At 37.2% G+C, this 22903-nt stretch overlaps 1 protein-coding gene across 2 annotated transcripts in view; it reads left to right on the top strand.

Moving 5' to 3' along the window:
- The window catches only part of LOC106873465 (sterol regulatory element-binding protein 1), a 94588-nt gene that overhangs the window by 48898 nt on the left and 22787 nt on the right, over positions 1-22903 (top strand). Inside the window, exons 7-14 of one of the 2 annotated variants that reach the window (XM_089348808.1) lie at positions 774-791; positions 10215-10397; positions 12490-12662; positions 14544-14805; positions 16259-16425; positions 18373-18535; positions 20520-20613; positions 22064-22179. In XM_089348808.1, the coding sequence (XP_089204934.1) occupies positions 774-791; positions 10215-10397; positions 12490-12662; positions 14544-14805; positions 16259-16425; positions 18373-18535; positions 20520-20613; positions 22064-22179 (1176 nt within the window). The remainder of the gene's footprint in view (positions 1-773; positions 792-10214; positions 10398-12489; positions 12663-14543; positions 14806-16258; positions 16426-18372; positions 18536-20519; positions 20614-22063; positions 22180-22903) is intronic. The other variant, XM_089348813.1, reaches the window with a different exon arrangement.

Here is a 22903-nt window from a genome sequence, read left to right as displayed (position 1 = left end):
GTAAACAGATGAAGGTTGACAATAGGAATGGCATCTGGCCATAGAAAATTTGCCTCAGTGAATTCTGTCTGACCTATGCAATAATAGGAGAATAGACATTAAAAACAACGATGGTGGTAGTTGATCATTATGTATTTATAATATTAGCAATAGGAATGAATATATCATAGATGTAAGAAAATATTTCGTGGTAGAGATTTACAATGATTTCACTGAAATAGAAAGTATTAAAATTTCAGAGTACTAATATATAAATAAATGAAAATAGTTTAAATGGAATGACATGTGGTTAACAAATCAAAGGAGACACTTTAAAGTAAACATACGTATTCTATGTATCCTTTTACTGGACAAGGGTCTGGATGTCTAGCAAAAATATATGTGAAATTATATATACATATGTGGCTATTACCAGCAGCTAATAGATTGACTAGTATAAAAATAATACTGGTTTTCATACACATTGATGTTGCCAGTATTTTAAAAGCCAGTAGAATTTATTCAAACCAAACGAAAGTTTGACAAAAATTAGGTACTATTTACTTATATAAATCTATTCACTTGAAAGTGCACAACCTTTAAATCAAATTTTAGTAATTAATTTGAGATAGGGGCTATAATAGTATGAGTGATAAGGGGCATAAAATATGTATTTATAGTGATTTATTATTCACATGTTATTCCATTTAAGCTATACATATATATATATATATATATATATATATATATATATATATATATATATATTTCACTATGTAACTATCTTATTTTAGGTGATATGAAGACTTCTTGTGAGTTTAAAAGATTTTATTAAAAAACAAAAACAACTAAACTACTGACTTCAAATGCTGCTAGTTTTGAATCCTTGTTTGACCTCAAGTGAACTCCTTTTTCTTTCTTCCTTTTTTTTTTCTTTTACTAACTTTAATCTCTACTGTTTGATTTTAATCAGATCCTATTTTGCTAACTTTAATCCCTCTCTCTCTGTCCAAGCTCTCTTACTAATAACACAGCAGTTTTAATTCACTTCCTCTTGTTTTACCTTCTATGATGATTTCCTGCCTCTTCTGTCACTTCTTTAATTTATTTCTCTTCTCATTGCATATCTTTCTTTATCCTTCCCTTTCTCCCATTCTGTCTGTCTCTCTCTCTCTCCCTATCACTTCCATATTTTACTTTTCCTTCTGCTTGCATTGCTTGTTTCTCTTGTGCTTGTAGATTTTGTAATATTGTTGCATGATGTTATTGTTATGGAATGGGAAAAACAGTAGGTTGACCGATTAAGTGCCTTGCATTATTTAGTTATGTTGCTTTAATATTTTGATCTCAAAAGGCAGTGGAGCTGGCAGAATCATTAGCGTGTTGGGTGCATGATTAGCGGCATTTCTTTCATCTTTACATCCTGAGTTCAAACTCTGATGAAATCGAATTTGCCTTTCAACCTTTCAGGGCTCAATAAAGTAAGTACCAGTTGAGCACTGGGATTGATGTAATCAACTTACCCCTCCCCCTAACTTGCTGCCCTTTTTAACCAGTATTTTGATTTCAAATCCAAGTGAGGTCAATATTAAGTTTCATCTTTTCAGGGTTGAGAAAATAAAATAATAACAGTCAAGTACTGAGATTAGTTTGTCAATAGTACTTCTTCCACCAAATAGTACTTCTTCTGTGTAATAGTACTTCTTCCGTCAAATAGTACTTCTTCCGCCAAATAGTACTTCTGTCAAATAGTACTTCTTCCGTCAAATAGTACTTCTTCCGTCAAATAGTACTTCTTCCGTCAAATAGTACTTCTTCCATCTTGTACCAATGATAGAAATCTTTGTAATTGTTGTTGTGTGGAATAGCCAACAGATTCTTTTCTACTCTAGGTACAAGGCCTGAAATTTTTGGGGAGGGGAGGCAGTCGATTAGATTGACCCAGTATGCAACTGGTACTTAATTTACTGACCCTGAAAGGATGAAAAGCAAAGTCGATCTTGGTGGAATTTGAACTCAGAATGTAAAGACAGATAAAATACCGCTAAGCACTTCGCCCACCGTGCTAACGTTTCTGCCAGCTTGCTGCCATGGAAATAACCAACAGATTAATTCTTCAAACTGTTGAACACTTGCTGTAGATGTTGTGACCTTCCATATTGTTGTAGACATTTGGGTCCTTCCATACTATTGTATTTATTGCCCTTCCTGCCATAGACATTGAGTAGACATAACATTCTTTCTTACTACTATGACTATTTTATCCCTTTATACTGCTGTAGTCATTGTGTCATGGACAATGACTTCACTCAGTATTGAATTAAGAGTTAATGGTGATAGAGCTTTTGAGACCAATCAGCTATGTTTTTAGCAGATATGTGATCATACGAGTTTCCATCTATGACTGTCATATTTTCATACATCCAAAACTACATTGTCCACTCTGTCCTTCTCTTTTTGTAAGAATAGCATATGATTTGAGAATTATCTGGCTGCTATTTCTAGCTGATTGAGTGATCATGTAACAAGTGTTGTGGGGCAGTGTTTTGGTGTTTAGTAACTCAAATCCATTACTTGATCTCAATTTCCAGTGTGAACTATATGAGTAGCATTAGTAGACTAAGGAAATGTATGAATGTCCTAACTTCTCAGTTTTGTCAGTAATTTATGTGAGGGTGTAGGTTAGCAGTCTCATGGCCCCTTTTTAGACTGTAGGATATAGGGGGAAACCAATGTTACTCAACTGTTTCAGGTTATGGTTAGTAATGGTGGTTAGACAACTAAAGTATGTTGTAGAGGGAAACACTGTATAATTGATACACCTGATAGAAATAGCAGGCTAATCTCCCTCAGTGTCTTGAATTAGGAAATGACACATAGATAATGTAGGCCCAGTCATAATCCTTAAAAAGACTGGATGGACATTGGCAGAATATCTGGAATATTTTTAATCATAGCTTTAATGACCAATGGAATATTTTTCAAAAGGGGAACAGTGGGGGGTAATGACTACAGGAAAGAAGTACACCTGGTTTAAATGGTGTTTGGTGTGATGGTATCATCATCATCATCATCATCATCATCATCATCATCATCATCATCATCATCATCATCATCATTCAACATGTCTTCCATGCTGGCATGGGTTGGACAGTTCGACAAAAGCTAGTGAACCAGAGGTCTGTGTCCAGCTCTACTGTCTGTTTTGGCATGGTTTTTACTTAATGACATCCATTTTACAGAGTGAAATATGTGGCTGAAAAATAAACGAGGCTGTTCCATGAGAGAAAACATGTTTCCTAATTAATATTTTCACATGAGAACACTGTTGTTCTAATTCCACATCATTTGTGTGTGTGTGTATTATGAGATTAATTGAAGATTAAACTCTAATACTGGCAACAGTATTATATATATATATATATATATATATATATATATATATATATATATATATATATACATATATATATATATATGGTATTTCCTGTGTTACAGTTAGATGTATGGCTTCTGCTTTTGAATTTAGAGCTCCGTGTCAAGTATCTCATCTAGTTTACTTCCAGTAAAGTGCTGTGGTTACTACTGTTCTTAGTAGTATTAGCAAATATAAGGAGAATTATGATGAACACAAGATGCAGTTTATACCATCTGTTCCCTGTACATGTTTCATCATTGTCGTTATTTGCATTTTTTGCTGTGGGTGTTCGTGGTCCATTTGGATGCAGATCTACTATAATTCTTCAAGGGAACACTGTATTGCATTATATTGACACAGTTCCTCTGAAGAACTGTTGTGGATCTGCATCCAATTGCATTATGAACATCCACTGCAGACGACACATATGTGTACATTTAACAAATAGTATAAATTTCATCTTGTGTTTATCATTTTTTCATATATATATATAGAGAGAGGTAGACCCAGGAAGACCTAGGATGAGGTGGTGAAGCACGACCTTCAAACATTGGGCCTCACAGAGGCGATGACGAGTGACCAAGATCTTTGGAGATATGCTGTGCTTGAGAAGACCTGGCAAGCCAAGTGAGACCGTAACCGTGGCCTATGCCAGTGTAGCATAACCGGCCCATTTAAGAGTATCCTTCAATCATTGGGCAATAAACTGCACTTGCAAAGACCTGTTGAGGCAAGTGAATTCATTGTCGTGGCTGATGCCAGTGCCACCTGACTGATACCTGTACCGGTGGCACATAAAAAGCACCATTCAAGCATGGTCAATGCCAGTACCACCTGACTGGTCCTGTGCCGGTGGCATGTAAAAAAAAAAAAGTATCCTTCGAGCATGGCCGTTGCCTGTACCGCCTGACTGGCTCCAGTGCTGGTGGCACATAAAAAGCACCATTCAAGCATGGTCGATGCCAGTACCACTCGACTGGCCCTTGTACTGGTGGCACGTAAAGAGCACCCGCTACACTCTCAGAGTGGTTGGCGTTAGGAAGGGCATCTAGCTGTAGAAACCTTGCCAGATCAGATTGGAACCTGGTGCAGCCTTCTGGCTTGCCAGTTCTCAGTCAAACCATCCAACCCACGCCAGCATGGAAAGTGGATGTTCAATGACGACGATGATGATGATGACATATATATATATATATATATATATATATATATATATATATATAAAATTATTATTGTGGTTTTAGAGTCAGGATTTGACTGCTATTTTTTCAGTGTGGTGGTATCTCTTGATACCCTGTATTATAATTTTAAATAATTATTACCTTTGATGGTTTTTATTCCCATGCTGACCACTTGATAAGATCAATATTTTAAATATCGATCTTATCCTTATTTATATAAATATATATATATATATATATATATGGAAGTTTGATCAAAGATTACTGGGACTATAGCTCTAAAAAGGAAACTACAACCCATATCAATTTGGCATTTAATCTTCTTTGAAGTAATCGCCTTCTGAAACCAGATGCTTTATCCATTGTAGTTTCCGCTATTGGAAGCATTCCTGGAACTCTGTTCTTGAGACAGTGAACAGCCGACTTGTTGCATTCTCTTGGATTTTCTGGACTTGAAATCTTGTTCCTTTCAAATGGGATTCCTTTCAAGCCTTGGTTTTGGGGTCATAGCTACAGACCCACAATTCATCACCTGTTAAAACCATTACAAAAAGTTTTTTTTTTTTTTTTTTGCAACACAGTCGAGGAGATCCTGTGCAGCTGAGAGGTGATCTTCTTCTTGAGATGAGCTCACTCTACATACTTTGTTTCCAAGCACTGCTATAAACAATGAAAGTGGTTGGGAATGTTATAGCTCAGTGTGCATGCGCGACAGAGTTCAAGGTCTATGCCAAGTGACTTAACCCAGTGTACTATATATAGCTCCATTGCTATAGTAACAGCCTCAATACTTTTTGATCAGACCTTGTGTGTTTGTGTGTGTGTGCGCTTGCGTGCCTACCCACCCACCCATCCAAAGAAAAAGAGTGGTAGCAGTCGCTTAAGTTTCACTTAGTAGCATGTGCCATGCTTCTGCTAATTTATTTAGATGCTTATGTATTCACAAACTGGCATAGAGACCTTCTTGGCCCTCCCACCCTTAACCCAGTGGAAGATTGATGGCGTGACTACTGGAGGGAGGGAAGGAGGTAGGACTATACCAGTACTAAGCTGGTACATGTTTTCAGCCCAGTAGACCAGAACAACCTGAAATGAAGTGTGTTGCTCAGTGACACAAGATACCACTCAGTCTAGGAAGAGAACATCATCATCATCTTCATCATCATCATCATCGTCCGTGTTGGCATGGGTTGGTTGGACAGTTTAACCGAGGCTGGTATGCTGGAAGGCTGCACCAGACTCCAGTCAGATTATTTGGCATGGTTTTCTATGGCTGGATGCCCTTCCTAACACCAACCACTCCGAGAGTGTAATGGGTGCTTTTATGTACCACCGGCACGGTTGCCATTTGCGCAACACCAATATCTATCATGACTGCGATTTTGCTCGGCTTGATGGGTCTTCTTCTTAAGCATGATATAATGCCAAAGAACCTATGACTTACAATTACAAGCGCAACACTCTAACCACTAGACTGTACTGCACATGTGCATGCATGCATACATGCATACTTACCATATCTCTGTTATCTTAATTCAAATGATTACAGTATTATTTTAGTGGTGTATGGCACCTAGATGATATGTTTTGATGTCAACTGAACATGTGCACTTAACTAGCCCTATTGACAATATATTAATGATACTCTTCATTCCCCTTTCATTTTCTTCTTCAATGATGCTTTAATTGCTTATGGATGGTTAAGATTGTATAAATCTCTTTCAGTGGTGTTTGTTTTAAAGATATTGGCAAACATAGAATTTGTTTCTGTAATAATTCTTCAGCATGACAGTTTGTAAGACCTGAGAGCTACCCTTGCATGACTGATACATAACATTACATGTTAGCCTCTGCAAGATGTTACGTTGACAGATACTTTTGAAAATGTTTTGTATATTATTAGAATGTTTCATTTCTCAGAATTATATGTATGTAAGTACATACATACATGCATGTACGTAGTGTGAGTGTTTTATATTTATGCTGGTCTGAATAAAACTATTCTGTTTATGCCTCATGAAGGCAAAGTGACCAAGCTCCTGGGCCGTATGGAGGCAAAGTGGCTGAGTTCCTTTCAAATGGGCTTCATGGAGGTGAGATGACTGAGTTCCTTTCGAGCATTAGGCCTCATGGAGGCAAAGTGGCCGACCTCCTTTTGAGTGTTGGGCCTCACAGAGGCAATGACCAAGACCTTTGGCATTATGTCGTGCTTGAGAAGAAGACCCATCAAGCCGAGTAAAATTGTAGTTGTGGCAGATACTGGTGTCACGCAAATGGCACCCGTACAGATGGCACATAAAAGCACCCATTACATTCTCGGAGTAGTTGGCATTAGGAAGGGCATCCAACCATAGAAAATCAGCCGTAAAAAACCATACTGGATCCTGGCACAGCCTTCCAGCATGCCAGCCCAGTCAAACTGTCCAACCCATGCCAGCATGGACAACGGGCACTAAATGAGGATGATGATGTTGTGTCCATGTTATGTCCTTTAATTGGTGGGTTTGACAGACAGAGGTGAGGAAATAAGTACCTGATTGAAATAAATATCGGGGTCAATATGGTTGATTAAACACTTGAATATGGTACCCTAGCTTAGCCATTGTCCATTGACACTTGTATAGGAACTTAACAGTGCAGATGTAGGGGAAAATATATTCTCCAATGTTTCACACTGAGATACAAAGCCTCTCTCTCTCTCTCTCTCTCTCTATCTATCTATATATATATATATATATATATATATATGAACATGAGTGAAGGCATTTGGCTTAGTGGTTAGGGGTATTTGGCTCATGGTAGTAAGATTGTGAATTTGAATTCAGTTTCTGGTGGCAGGTTGTGATCTTGAGCAAGACACTTTATTCACATTACTCCAGTCCACTCAGCTGGCAAAAATGAGTTGTTCTTGTCACATTCCATGTCACGCTGAATCTCCCTGAGAACTACATTATGGGTACACATGTTTGTGGAGTGCTCAGCCATTTGCGCAGTAATTTCATGAGCAAGCTGTTCTGTCGATCAGATCAACTTAGAACACTCGTCGTCGTAACCAACAGAATGCCAGTTATGGACGTCAAAAATTTAGTATCTTTGGATATTAAGAAAGTAATATTTATTGGGTATCTATGAGCACAATAACTGCTGTTAGCTGATCAGCAGTTTGCTGCAGCATTTGAAGATTACAGTTCACACAGTCACCATACTGTACATCACTGTACATATTAACAATTTGGTATTGTTTGCTTCCTATTTCAAATTACCCAGTTCTAGATTAGGATTTGCAAATATTGAAATATCAATGAATAAATAAATATTTGTTTTCAACTTTGCAATTGTTAAGTGGTTTCTGTTAACATTGCTGTTCCTCTATATTGTGTATTTAGTTCTACGCATAACAGAAATATGTACCTGTTTAAACAATATCTTAATCATGAGTGAAATTGTCTGAAGAAGAATTTATTTACATGAATTGAAGCTTTTAAATAATATATAGACAATAATGTATAGAAACAATGTTTTCTATATATGCCAACTCTTTTGATAACCAACTCACTTAAGTTCAGTTAAAACAGTTTGATAAATTTTATTTATCTTTGTACTAAACTCCACCTTAAAAATAAAAAAAAAATTAATTTACTAAATTCTAAATTCTTGATTATTTTAGAAATTAATTAAAATTCAGTAGACTTGTGTATTTTATAAAAGAAAATATAGATAGAAAAGAATTTAAAAAATTGCATCTACTTGATTTTAACATCTTGATATTTGAAATAAAATGTCTAGTTTTATGTTTTGGAAGGTCACTTATTCGAGTCGCATATCAGTTAACTTTCATCTTTTCAGGTTCTGTTTCTCAAATATTCATATTTATCCAGACATGGACAGGTTTCATAATTATCTTCATGATAAAAAAAGACCAACTGTTTCACATCTATTTTATTATAACTAAGAAGAATGTGTTTTTTTTTTTTTCGCCAATAAATATTTTAAAAGAAATAGCTAGATTATATGTTTTTGTAACCAGATGTCTTGCTAACTACTTCAGCTGTGAAGGACATGTTGTGGGTAGTTATTTAGAACTATGATAGACTAGATTGAGATAGGTTGAATGCTTGTGTCTGTCTAGCGACACAAGAATACTTGTAACGAGGTTTGTAAATTGGTGTAAGACAGATTCGGAATTTTCGAGTTACAATAAAACATGAAAATCATGATGTTAAAGCAACATAGAAGGCAAAATAAAGAAGGTTGCATTATTTTGGCACCATTATATCATAGAATCAAATATACCTTAATACAAACAACACTGACCATGTAGCAGCATCTTCTTTGAAATACATGTGAAAATAGTAAATATCCTGTAAATCTTATAGAATTTTAGGCAGGTCGAGGGGGGTGGTGTCAATAATTTGTTATGAATTTATAATGTATTGTGGGTGAAAGACAGATCTGTCTCTAGATGGGATAAAGTCTACCTCTAGTAATTTCTCGGATAATTTGTTACCTAAAAGTAGGTAAGCGAAATAATGTAAATAAAGTGTTCTGTCTGGAAACAGCAAAATATCTGCCACAGATTAAACTCGAGCTGGTAATCCAACACTTTGTATACTCCTACACAACATGTACTCCTGATACCAACTTATTTCACAATAGAGTGTAGAAACTACTTGACATGATGGGGCTCTTATCGAATCACTAGACTACTGTACTTAACTTCCATGACTACCTGAACATCACTGGTATTAGTCTCAATGTCAGTACTAACATCATCAATTATAACATTAACACTGACATAAAAGAAAATTAAGATTTGCACAATACCTAAACCAAACAAAATAAAACACTAGACATACAATGGAATTCTCTCTCTCTCTTTCACACACACATAGACACACTGGTGCATGCGCATACATGCACACACACTATTTTCCACAATATCATCTCTGCCATTGTAATCTAATATACAACTTAGACACCACATAGTCACAATCACAATATATGATTCAAGTCAACTGAGGAACTTCTGTGTGCTAACTTTATTTGCAAGAAATAGCAGCCAGATCTTGAAATCTCACTGCAAGCTTAAAGGATGAAATGACACATTGAGTAATGTAGACCTAGGGACATGATGTCTGGAAACAGACAGGGTGGAATACTTTTGGTCTACTCGGTCAAAGTTAATCGAGAAGTTGAATAACAACAACAACGACAGTAACCAAATATGATGTGCACTTACAACTTTTCACATAAAATCATACATCTTTTCAGTGGTGTGCATACACGTGCACACATGCGCACGCATGCACACGCACACACACACACACACACACACACACAGAGGACAGGGGAGAGAAGGACCTTCTGTTGTACATCAGTGAGGAAGGCAGCAATAGCAGGTGGTGTTAGATAATGGGAAAGCTGTAGGATGCAGGATGGTGAGTGCAGTGCAGCAGTTAACATTGTGACGAGATGTCGGTAGATATATTGCGTTTTAATATTTACTGCTATAGATCGAAATACGTTATAAATGATTTCTTTCAGAAATAAAGTTCACAATTTTTTTAATTTTTAAATGTGTGTCACTAACTCTAGGGATCTCTCAACTAATTCCCTTTTTTCTTTCACTTTATCAGGGAGTGATGGTCACATCTTTAACATTGGTATGCTTGATCGATCTCGTCTGGCACTCTGTATGTTTATGTTCGGCGTCCTTGCTTTCAATCCGTTTGGATTTTTCTTGAATACTAAAATGTATTCAGATTATTATGGGATGCCTTCTGAACACAGTTCTCGTTCCCTACTTGTGTCCACGACAAGTGAGTATTACTGTTTTTCTTTCTTTCTTTCTTTTTTTTAAACATTATGATATCCAATGTGTTTGACTCTGATCAAAAATGAAACTACATCATTTCTGTATTTAGATTATAAGTTACATCAAAATGTGTATGTGTGTGTGTGTGTACATGCACACGCACGCACACACACACACACGCGCACACACACACACACACACACACACTATCTGCAATGGCATAAAAGACACATGGGCATGTTAGATGCACGCAGTTTCAGGAAAAAGAGTCTTTGTGCTAAAAGCTTATGGATGGCCCAACTTTGCATATAGGAGCTGGAGTGATTTTTTAAAAGAGTTTTTCGGGGTGAAAATAGTACCTTTTTATATGCTATCAAATATGGTACATACACACACACATTTTTATGTTTCACACTCAAACACAACTTTTTCACTATTTTGCAATATATAGTTAACATATTGCTGAATTTTGAGTACTTGGGATGACAAGAGAGCATCTTAGTAATGTAACCATTCAGTTGGTGGTGATAGTGGGAATCTTAAAATATAGTTCTGCTGTATTTTATTTCTTTGAAAACTGCTATATGACATTGTCCAATGAACTTGGGGTTTTTATTGTAAATATTCAAGATGGTCTAAATTGGTTTTTAAATAAATTAATTGTAAACATTTTTTTATTATTTATTTTGATTTGTGCTCTTAATTGAAAAAAAAAAAAAAGCGCAAAGATAATAGTGCTCAATTTTGGTTAATCAGTAATTAATAAAAATATGTTTTAGTCTGGCACAATTGTCATTATGTTTTTGTTGATGCTACCCTTACATGTAATAAAATGTTTGATGTATATTGGATATTGTAGTTTAGTGCTTTACTGTGCTGCTTTATTATAAATGTAAGGGCTGTACAACATCAGAATCAATAGAATAGTGTAGAATACCTTGTGATATTTAATTACAGTCCTTGATGCTCTCAGTGCAAATCCCACTGAAGTCGATAAAATAAAGTACGAGTCAAGTACTATGATTGTTCTCATTGACTGTACATATTCAGCAAATTTGAGGCCAGTTGTTTCTTTAGTGTAAATCATCATCATCGTTTAACGTCTGCTTTCCATGCTAGCATGGGTTGGACGATTTGACTGAGGACTGGTGAACCAGATGGCTGCACCAGGCTCCAATCTGATCTGGTAGAATTTCTACAGCTGGATGCCCTTCCTAATGCCAACCACTCCGAGAGTGTATGGGTGCTTTTACGTGCCACCGGCATGAAGAACAGTCAGGCGGTACTGGCAACGGCCACGCTCAAAATGGTGTTTTTTACGTGCCACCTGCATAGCAGCCAATCCAGCAGCACTGGCAACGACCTCGCTCGAATGTTTTCTAACGTGCCAGTAAGGCGACGCTGGTAACGATCACACTCAAATGGTGCTATTTACGTGCCACTGGCACGGAAGCCAGACAGCTGCTCTGGCAGTGATCACACTCGGACGGTGCTGTTAGTGCTCCACTGGCACAGGTGCCAGTTATCGAATATGGTTCAATTACGATTTCGATTCACCATCATTTAATGTCTGTTTTCCATGCTGACATGGGTTGGACCGTTCGACAGGTTCTGGTGAGCTGCTGGGCTGCATTGAGCTTTGATGTTGTCTTTGGCATGGTTTCTGCAATTGGATGTTCTCCATAATATCAATCACTTTACAGTGTGTACTGGGTGCTTTAAAAAAAAAATTTTGTGACTCTAGCACTAATGAGGTTGTCAAGTAACTTGCAAAATGGGAAAAGAACAGGAAAGGGGCTCCCATTGATTAAATAGTGGTGGTGATGGTGAGGGAGTACTTGAGAGGAGGAGGTGGCTTTATACCAATTGTTGAGTGGCTAAAGTAGAATAGAAGGACAAGTATGGGTATCTTACTATAGAGGTGATACATGGCTACCACCATGTATTTTATTGGGTAAGAGCAATTGGGAAGAATTAATGAATTTATATTTTTCATCTGCACTCGTTATATTTCTTGGTTGATGCGTAATAATAAATGGCAGTAGTTTGATGTAGAACAGTCTGGAAGTAAGTTGACGTTTGTGTTTTAATTTCAGAGAAAGAAATGATCTCATACTGGCCGTTCCTGCCACAAATCTTGAACAGTATTTTCATATTGATCATGTTGTTGATGCTTTTTGTGTATGGTGAACCTGTCAAATCCAAGAACAGTCAAGCATCAGTAGCTTATTGGAGACACAAGAAACAATCTGATCAATACATCACCCAAGTGAGTATTTTAAATTTTTAATTGGGTCTGTTTGTGGGAGAGCAAGGGACAGGGTAGGTTGATCTGGAGCTGTCATCATTGCTCCTGCTACCATTGTTTTATGTCTGCCCCTCCAGGCTGGGATGGTGGGGTTATACTTTTTGAGGCAGTGTTTAATGGATGGATCTTCCAGATGCCAATACTTTTGGTCACCTATTATGACACTGAAGTATTTAATCATCATCATCATCATCATCATCATCATCATCATCATCATCATCATCATCGTCGTCGTCATCATCGTTTAACGTTCGCCTTCCATGCTAGCATGGGTTGGACGATTTGACTGAGGACTGGTGGACCAGGTGGCTACACCAGGCTCCAATCTGATTTGGCAGAGTTTCTACAGCTGGATGCCCTTCCTAACGGCAACCACTCCGAGAGTGTAGTGGGTGGTTTTTACATGCCACCGGCACAAAGGCCAGTCAGGAGGTATTGGCAACGGCCACACTCAAAATGGTGTATTTTACGTGCCACCTGCACAGGAGCCAGTCCAGCGGCACTGGCAACGACCTCACTCGGATGTTTTTTCATGTGCCAGTAAGGCAACACTGGTAATGATCATGCTCAAATGGTGCTATTTATGTGCCACTGGCATGAAAGCCAGACAACTGCTCTGGCAATGATCACACTCGGATGGTGCTCTTAGCGCTCCAATGATATAATAATAATGAAATTATTGTATGCAGTGCTCAGATGCATTACAACTTATCAGAAAGTAACCGAAAGTGCACAAAGAGTACATAGAATAATGCACAGGAAGGGAACGGTGAATGAGTTCTTTAAAAAAAATGTGGTGGTGGGGGTGAGTGCATCAGGTGTACTGTTGGTGAATTTCAGGAAGCATGGAAGTTTGCAGGATGCAGTGTCCCAACAACCAACTACTGATACAAGTAGTTTATTCTCTGAGTGCAAAATAATTTAGTGTACCTATTTTAAATTTGGGTGTACAAATGAAGTGTCTGAAGTAAAACAGTTGAAAGAAGAGCTGAGAGACTTGTTTAAGTTATAACTGTGTGGAAAATAGGATGCAAAACCATTTTTGATGATGATAATTTGAAGAGGATTAACAACAGTTTCAAGCAGTGACTCTACTCGTTACAGAATCATAAGTTCAAACACCAGTGCAGTGTTTGTGTTTGAAACACAGCCTTTTATACCTTGGTTTATTGAAAAAAAACCCCAGTTAGATACCATTTTAATATTCTAGGTAACGATGATATAATGATGCCAGTGTTGTAATTGGTGCAGCCATCTGATCCCTATTGCTGTAATAACCAAGAATACTTCATGTTTATCTCTGCTAGATAAACATATATATCTCTTTTTACTCTTTTACTTGTTTCAGTCATTTGACTGTGGCCATGCTGGAGCATCGCCTTTAGTCGAGCAAATCGACCCCAGGACTTATTCTTTGCAAGCCTAGTACTTATTCTATCAGTCTCTTTTGCCGAACCGCTAAGTTACGGAGATGTAAACACACCAGCATCAGTTGCCAAGCGATGTTGGTGGGGGGCACACACACACACACACACACATATATATGACGGGCTTCTTTCAGTTTCCGTCTACCAAATCCACTCCCAAGGCTTTGGTCGGCATGAGGCTATAGTAGAAGACACTTGCCCAAGGTGCCACGCAGTGGGACTGAACCCGGAACCATGTGGTTGGTAAGCAAGCTACTTACCACACAGACACTCCTGCGCCTAGCTACTTACCACATAGCCAGTAAAATATATATATATATATATATATTATTCAGCCATTCTTACTTAAAAGTAATATTTCTTCAATTATTTTTTTTATTCACTATCCATTTTTGTTTTGTTCTTCTGTTACCAGGGAAACTATGCAGCTTCTGCTCAACAGTTGCATCTTGGCCTTCTTGCTCTTGGTCGACCCCTTCCAACTTCGAAGATTGACCTGGTTGCCAGTCTGGCTTGGCATTCCTTACGTCAGTTTTTACATTACATTTACCTGGGAAGATGGCTAAGTAACAGAGCTGGTGGTCTGTGGTCAAAAGAATTTGAAGCATCGGAAGTGAAACAGTCTGCTGTAAATGCTGCTTTGGCTTATCACAAACTTCACCAACTCCATCTGACTGGTCAGTATTACAATTTCTTTCATAGTGTTTCATTATCATCATCATCATCGTCGTTTAACGTCCGCTTTCCATGCTAACATGGGTTGGACGATTTGACTGAGGACTGGTGAACCAGATGGCTACACTAGGCTCCAATCTGATTTGGCAGAGTTTCTACAGCTGGATGCCCTTCCTAACGCTAACCACTCCGAGAGTGTAGTGGGTGCTTTTACGTGTCACCCGCATGAAGGCCAGTCAGGCGGTACTGGCAACAGCCATGCTCAAAATGGTGTATTTTATGTGCCACCCGCACAAGAGCCAGTCCAGGGGCACTGGCAATGACCTCGCTTGAATGATTTTCTAACGTGCTACCAGCACAAGTGCTAGAAGGCGATATATATATATATATATATAAACAGACACACTTAAAAAGGAAGGGAGCAGTCCTTACACATGCCGCGGGCACAAGTGCCAGAAAGGCGACGCTGGGCACAGGTGCCATCACAATTTCGCTTTCGCCTGCCCCCAATAAGTCTTTGCAAGCTGAGTTTCGTGTCCAATGAGGGAGACGACGTTGGCATAGGTGCCAGACGTCAAATTTAACTCGATTTCGATTTCAGTGTTTATTGTGAAAAATTATCAAGTCAGTTGTTTCCCTTTCAAATATATATATATATATATATATATATATATATATATATATATATATATATATATATATATATGTAGTAATTTTACCTGGCATGCTAACGTTTCTGCCTGCTCGTCACCTACTACTTAATGCAGTGTGTACTGGGTTACCTTTTTTGTGGCACCAGCACTAGTGAGGTTGCCAAGTAACTCATGAGACAGAAAAAGAACAGGAAAAGGCCCTCTTGACCATGTGGAATGGGGAATATTGGAGAGTATATCATAGAGGATATAATGAACTTAATGAAAGATGTATGTTGACCAAGTTCTTGTCATGAGCTGAGAAAGTTTTAGTTTAAGATTGATTTTGCTGTGGCAAGTGTTCAAGATTTATGATTTGGGCTGAGGTGCCATCCAATGTAGGTTCATATAACCTTATATATTTGCATTTTCAAGTTGTACTTTGCTACAGCTTTATGGGAATATAGCCTAAATGACATAAAGTTTGTTGATATTGGTATGCAGGTGTTATCTTTAAACATAATGGCAACATGTGATGTTAGCCAGGAATACTAATATTTCATGTTGTTGTTTTCACAGTGCTATGTATGTATTAAAGATTGAAATTGAATCTCTGTTTAAGATCATTCAATGATAACATAACACATTGCATTTATTGTTTAATGTCAGCATTAAAAATTAATTACTTTGAAAAAACACATTTCTCTTACTTTTTTTCATAGATTATCTCCCCATGCAGTCTGCAAAAATTTTAGCTTTTATTTCTAACATTCTCCCTTTCTATCCCTTTCTCATGTAATCTTTATCTCTTTCTTTTACCTAGGTCACACAAGTGGTAGCTCAGCCTATGGGATTAACTTGGCTCTGTGTGCTGTCAACCTTGCTGAAGCTGCCGGAGAAATGCTTCCGACTTCTACTCTCGCTGAGATCTATGCTACAGCTGCCATAACGATCCACCAGAGTGCCCCTTTTAACTTGAAATCTCTCTGTGTGAGTTGCTTTTACTGATCTTGAAGATTTACGCCAACCACTAAGTGGATTACCCCCAGTGTTCTTAAGCGAGCTTAATCTCCTCAATTATTAATCTGTTCATTGAAAACAGCTATGTTCTGTAATAATGTCTGAGTATTTTAAAGTACAAAGAACATGAATGATAGATAAACAAATGTATGTAGAGAATGTTAGATTTAAAATCACTAATCCAAGATAATCTTTCTATCATAAAACTACTTCCCTGTTCGTTCTTATCAGTTGTCCTGTAATTGTTTATCTTTGGTCAGTTTCTGCAATTATATTTGTTTATATATATATATTTTATTTTATTTACTTAATAGCTATTAGAACATAATACTGTTTTCATTGTTGTTGTTAAATGATGATATGACATTCAATTCTAGGTTCTAATATCACTTTTGCCAACTTTACAAACTCCTTGAACCATTAAAGGCTAAACCAGTGATCCTCGGCCCTTTTTTTACTTATGAATCCCTTTGATTCCTGTTTTGCTCAGTGGACCCTCATAAATAATCAATATTTAAAAAATCATATTATTATATTCTTATAAGTAAATATTATTGGGAATTGTATAAAAAAATTGTTAAAATATTTTGTATCTTGTAGAAATATAACCTATAACCAGTTTATTGCACATAAATTTTAGCAGCAAAATCTTATGTGGACCCCTTAGGGTCATATGGATCTCCAAGGGTCGTCTAGACTCCAATTGAGAACTATCGATCTCAACTGATCTAATTCTAATGGTTATGATGGATAAAATCCCGAGTCTACATATAAATGTTGGGTATTATTAACCTATCATGCTAGAATTATGTCACTTATGATTTACCTTGTTAAAATAAAATATCACAGAATCAATATATTGTAGCTAATTTGAGATGAAATAGCATCTTCTCTGTATTATAACTAATGTGATCACCTGAAGAGTGACACACACACACACGCACGCATGCACACACACACACACACACACACACACACACACACACAGAAAGAGAGAGAGAGAGAGAGTTAAGGAATGGAGTAGATAAGATCTGGGTTATGTATGTTTCATTTCTTATTTTTATTCAATAAAAAAAATTCCACAACCTTCAGCCTCAGTAAACCACTGTTCCTGAAAGTTGTTTTTTTATATTCACTATGGATTGCTTGATGCTAACTTTCTTCCTACACCTTGATCCTTGGATCTTACATTTACATACACACACGTGTGCACGCGCGCACACATTCACATACACACACATGCATGTGTACACACATATATATGTATACGTATATTAAGAAAAAGAAGGAAATCAGGGAAAAAAACAAAAACTATTTTATTTAGCACTTTTGTCCCTTTCAGTGATTCAGGAATGATTTCTTGTAGAAAATAAATCCATCCATCCATCCATCCATTACATACATAATTACACACACACACACACACACACACACACACACACACACACACACACAAGCAAAATACAACAGGAGGATGTAGCAATAAAAAGATAAACGAAATCTGTTTTATTTTGCTTGTGGTTATACATTCTGTAAATCATACAAATCTATATAATACCAAAAAAAAAAAAAAAAAAAATCAGAGGACAAATTATATTTACTACTTGATTGGATATACATGGATTCCTAAGTATTAGTTAACCATTAAGCTGTTTCATCCAAAATAATTTTTCAATATATGTGCACACATACACATACACCCATTATGTGTGTGTGTGTGTGTGTGTGTGTGTGTGTGTGTGTGTGCAGGTTTGAGTCCCATTTTTGTTGTTGCTCTTCAGTGTCTCAAGATGGTGTATAATAGGATGTGTTTTATCCTTTACAGTTAATAATTCTTATTTTCCAGGAATTTCTCAAGAGTGAAATTAAAGCTAGAATCCTTTCAACTTCTATTTTGATTTATCTCCTCTTTTTCAGCGTTACTTCCTCCATAAAGTGAGCCACGCTTGTTCTCGCTGTGAAGGGAAAGTTCCTGCTTATATCCAGTGGTTATGCCATAAAGATGGTTACCGATTCTTTGTTGACAGTTTCTGGGATATAAGCTTTGAAGAAAGTTCTTTCTCCAGTATTGGCAATCATGGTAAGATGAAAATTTGAAAAAATGTTTTTAATTATTCAATCTATTTCTGACGGAAATTTTTAAAATACGATTTTCTTTTTTTTGGGAGATATTTTTTATCTTTTACATGTTTCACTTATTAGACTGTGGCCATGCTGGGGCACTGCCTTGAAGAATATTTTAGTCAATGAATTGACTCTTATTATTTTAAATAATAAATATTATTTTAAAGCCTGGTACTTGTTCTACTGGACTCTTTTCCTGAACTGCTAAGTTCATCATCATCATCTAACGTCCGTTTTCCATGCTGGCACAGGTTGGACAGTTTGACTGGGGACTGGCAAGCCAGTAGGCTGTGCTAGGCCCCAATCTGATCTGGCAAGGTTTCTACAGCTGGATGCCCTTCCTAATGCCAACCACCCTGGAATTATAGTGGGTGCCTTTTACGTGCCACCGGCACGGCATCCAGTTGGGAAGCAAGGGGACTGGCATCGACCATGTTCCTATGGTCCTTTTTATGTGGCATCGACTCTTGCTTGAATGGTGCTTATTATGTGCCACTAGCACGTTATGGGGACATAAACACAGCAACACTAAAAAAGAAAAAAAATTAAGCTTTGTGGTTGGTTTATTTGGCTAAAATTCTTTGAGGTGGTGCCCCAGCATGGCCACAGTCTAATGACTGAATCAAATAAAAGAATAAAAGAGTATGACGTATGCATTTGTTGCCAGTGGCGCCTGATTGGCTCCTGTGCCAGTGACACGTAAAAAGCACCATTCGAGTGTGGTCATTGCCAGTGCCGCCTGACTGGCTCCTGTGCCAGTGACACGTAAAAAGCACCATTCAAGTGTGGTCATTGCCAGTGCCGCCTGACTGGCTCCCATGCCAGTGACACATAAGAATAACCATTCAACCGTGGTCATTGCCAGTGCTGCCTGACTAAACCTCATGTTGGTGGCACGTAAAAAGCACCCACTACACTCGCGGAGTGGTTGGCATTAGGAAGAGTATCCAGTCGTAGAAACATTGCCAGACCAGACTGGAGCCTGGCACAGCCTACTGGCTTGCCAGTCTTCAGTCAGACCATCCAACCCATGCCAGCATGGAAAGTAGATGTTAAACAACGACAATGATGATGATGTATGCATGTATATATGCATGTGTGTGTGTAAGAGTGCATGTATGTTTGCTTCTCCTGGTCTTGACGTTGAGTGTCAGTTGTAAACGAGTGTTACTGTTATATAAGCAGTATCATTCACTTCCAATATTCTGCAGAAACATGGTCTGGTTATAGGGAAATATTACTTTGCTTGGAAACAGGTGAGGGTTGGCAATTGGAAGAGCATCTGGCCATAGAAAATTCACCTTAATAAAACTGTTTGACCCTTGCAAGCATAGAAAAGTGAACATTAAAACAGTAAAGATGAATTTCAGTTGTCTAATTTTTCTGTTAACTTTGTATTTTGTTTGATTTTTACCTCTTGTTTATATTTTGCATTGATTTTTCCATTTTGACATCAAGAGTATTAAAAATAGGTAGAATGGCAATTACAAATTTGACCATTTGAAAATGACTGAAATTAGTGTTTTTCCTAATGATTGTGCTTGTTGCTGCTTAATCAATCAGCTGTTGAATAAGAGTAGAGCCTGCTGTCAGTAATTCAGATTCAGTCTCACCTTGAGGTGCAGAATAGTTTGTGGTGCATTACCCTCAAGTTATAGTGCTTTATACTTGTGAATTACAAATCAGAAATTTTTTTCTGTTGCTTTTTACCTCCCTTTATAAATCTACTGTTTGTATGGATAGATTTATAAAGGGTAACCATTCCAAAACATCTTCAAAACTGCTGAGTCACTGACTAAATATACTATGCACTGCTCCCCATTGTATTTGGAGGTTGATAACCCTTTATATGGTTTATTTAGCCAGAAAAGGGACCACATGTTGTAAAACGTTATGATATTTTATTTTAAATTCTTTTTTAACAATTCGTCTATTTTCAGTCGATCCTCTGGCTATCGTCACTAGACACTTTCGTGAACATCTGTTAGCAAAGTCACTTGCTATCTTGAACAATCCGTCTCAGAAGTGGGAAAGGTACTGCGTCAGTTTTTGAAGCTTTTTAAATATGTCTCTTTGTAAATATTCACCTTGTTTTATGAATCAATGCAGATCGTTTTTCCTAGATTTAGGATCCTACCTTCATTGACTAATTAGGATCTTTAGCGCTTTTGATACCAACCTACCTAAATCAACTCTTGCTTCTATGATGCATTTAGAGTTAGCACTTGCATGCAGAAGTTGATGTCTCATCAGGTGGTGAAGCAGCTATGTTCATGAATTTGATTAACGCATTTACCATTGTAATTTTATCACTGAACCTTTTCTTAAGTTATATTCCAAATATCAGCTTAATGAAAAGGGTATTTATTTAACCAAATTCTTCCCAATTCTTGATTTTTAATAAAAATATGTTTTGAAATTCACGGACTGTGTATTTCATTAGAAATACTCTTCTGAAAGGAGTATCAGTCTATTATTGAGGGATAATAAAGAGAAATGTCTACGTAAATGTTACAACACTTACCAGTGCCGCCGAACTGGCTCCCGTGCAGGTGGCACGTAAAATACACCATTTTGAGTGTGGCCGTTGCCAGTACCGCCTGACTGGCCTTCGTGCCGGTGGCACGTAAAAGCACCCACTACACTCTCAGAGTGGTTGGCATTAGGAAGGGCTTCCAGCTGTAGAAACTCTGCCAAATCAGATTGGAGCCTGGTGTTGCCATCCAGTTTCACCAGTCCTCAGTCAAATCGTCCAACCCATGCTAGCATGGAAAGCGGATGTTAAACGACGACGGCATCCAGATGTTGGTACTAATTAGAACAGTGTTTCTCAATTGGGCATGCTAACAAAATAGTAAATCGAGGACCCACAAGTAGTATTCTAAGGGTCCATGAAATACTTTGATTTAGATGTCTTTATTGCATGAAACGACTAGATTTCTCTCTCTAACATTTTACATAGCTCAACTTACACAAGTTAATGTGTGAAAAACAAAATAGGAATTTTGAAAGGAGTATGTATAAAACTAGTTTTAAACATTGAATCGCTATGGGTGTCCACGAGAATAAAATATTTCATCAAAGGGGTCCCTAGGTGAAAAAAAAATGGTTGAGAACCACTGCGTAAGAGTGACAAGATAGTTTGATTAAAACAGTTTTGCTTAAAATTTGACCTTCATTTAAATTATTTTTGTTATAAGATATCTTCTGGTGTTTTTGAAGACCCTACTTGTCTTGCCTTTTTGTTGATTTTGTTTATCCCCAGATCAGCTCTGGTTGAGTAGACCTATGATAGGTAGCATTCTAACCGGTTTGCTTTGGAAAATGAAGAAAAATGTTGAATTATTCTGACTATACAATGTTTGAAAGTTATAAGATATTTAAAAGTAAAACATTTAGTTCTCTCCACTCCGCATGTTTTTATATGAAATATTGCTGTTAAGAAACTCCAAAGTTGTAGCTATTGTTTTGGTTGTATTTTCAGAACTAGTTTTATCAGTGAGGTGACACAGTACACACAGTTATTGGCAGATTGTTCCTGTTTACAGTCAAAAGAATCAACAATACTCATTCAAGAGTCTGTGAAACTGCCAAACCAAGGTAGGGGAATGTTTTCTTTATGTTTCAGTGAGTGGAAGACTTAGTGCTGGTTTCTAGAACATTATTGAAGTTTTGCTGCTGGTGCCATGTAAAAAGCACCTATGCTGATGTCATGTGAAAAAGCACCCTTTCTGGTACCATGTAAAATGTACCAAGTATATTCTGTAAAGTAGTTGGCATTAGGGAGGGCATCCAGCTGTAGAAACGATGCCAAAACAGACAATTTGAGCCTGGTGCAGCTCTCCTGCTTGCCAACTCCTGCCAAACCATTCAGTCCATGCCAGCATGGAAAAAGAAATGTTAAATGATGATGATGATGATGATGACAATGATGATGATAATAATGATGTAGTAGTAGTAAAATGAGTTTTTGCTTACTTCTTTGAACAAATGGAAAGTGCTTCTTGCTGATGTAACTCACTGTTTTTTTCTCCTCTATAGTAAATGTGTTTTAAGGTTGATATTCAACATTTGTGAAGATTACATCGTTGTGTTGAAATAGAATCTATTTGACTTATTGAAAAAAAAAAAAATCAAAGGAACCTTTTGTATTTTTTTTTTTTTTTTGGTATCTCTTATCTAACTGGCACAACCATGTCTCTCTCCTACGGCAAGACACCTGTTTTTGTCCCTGTTACATATTTCAACATCATTATATAACTAACCTCCTAGAGTAAGTTAGGTGTATAGTGAAGTGGTCCAGAAACAATTATCATTATTAATC

The sequence above is a fragment of the Octopus bimaculoides genome, chromosome 1 (genome assembly GCF_046866305.1).
Source record: "Octopus bimaculoides isolate indiv1 chromosome 1, ASM4686630v1, whole genome shotgun sequence".
Classification (NCBI taxonomy): domain Eukaryota; kingdom Metazoa; phylum Mollusca; class Cephalopoda; order Octopoda; family Octopodidae; genus Octopus; species Octopus bimaculoides.
The sequence above is the reverse complement of the archived record's forward strand: the minus strand, read 5'-3'. Positions and strand labels throughout refer to the sequence as shown.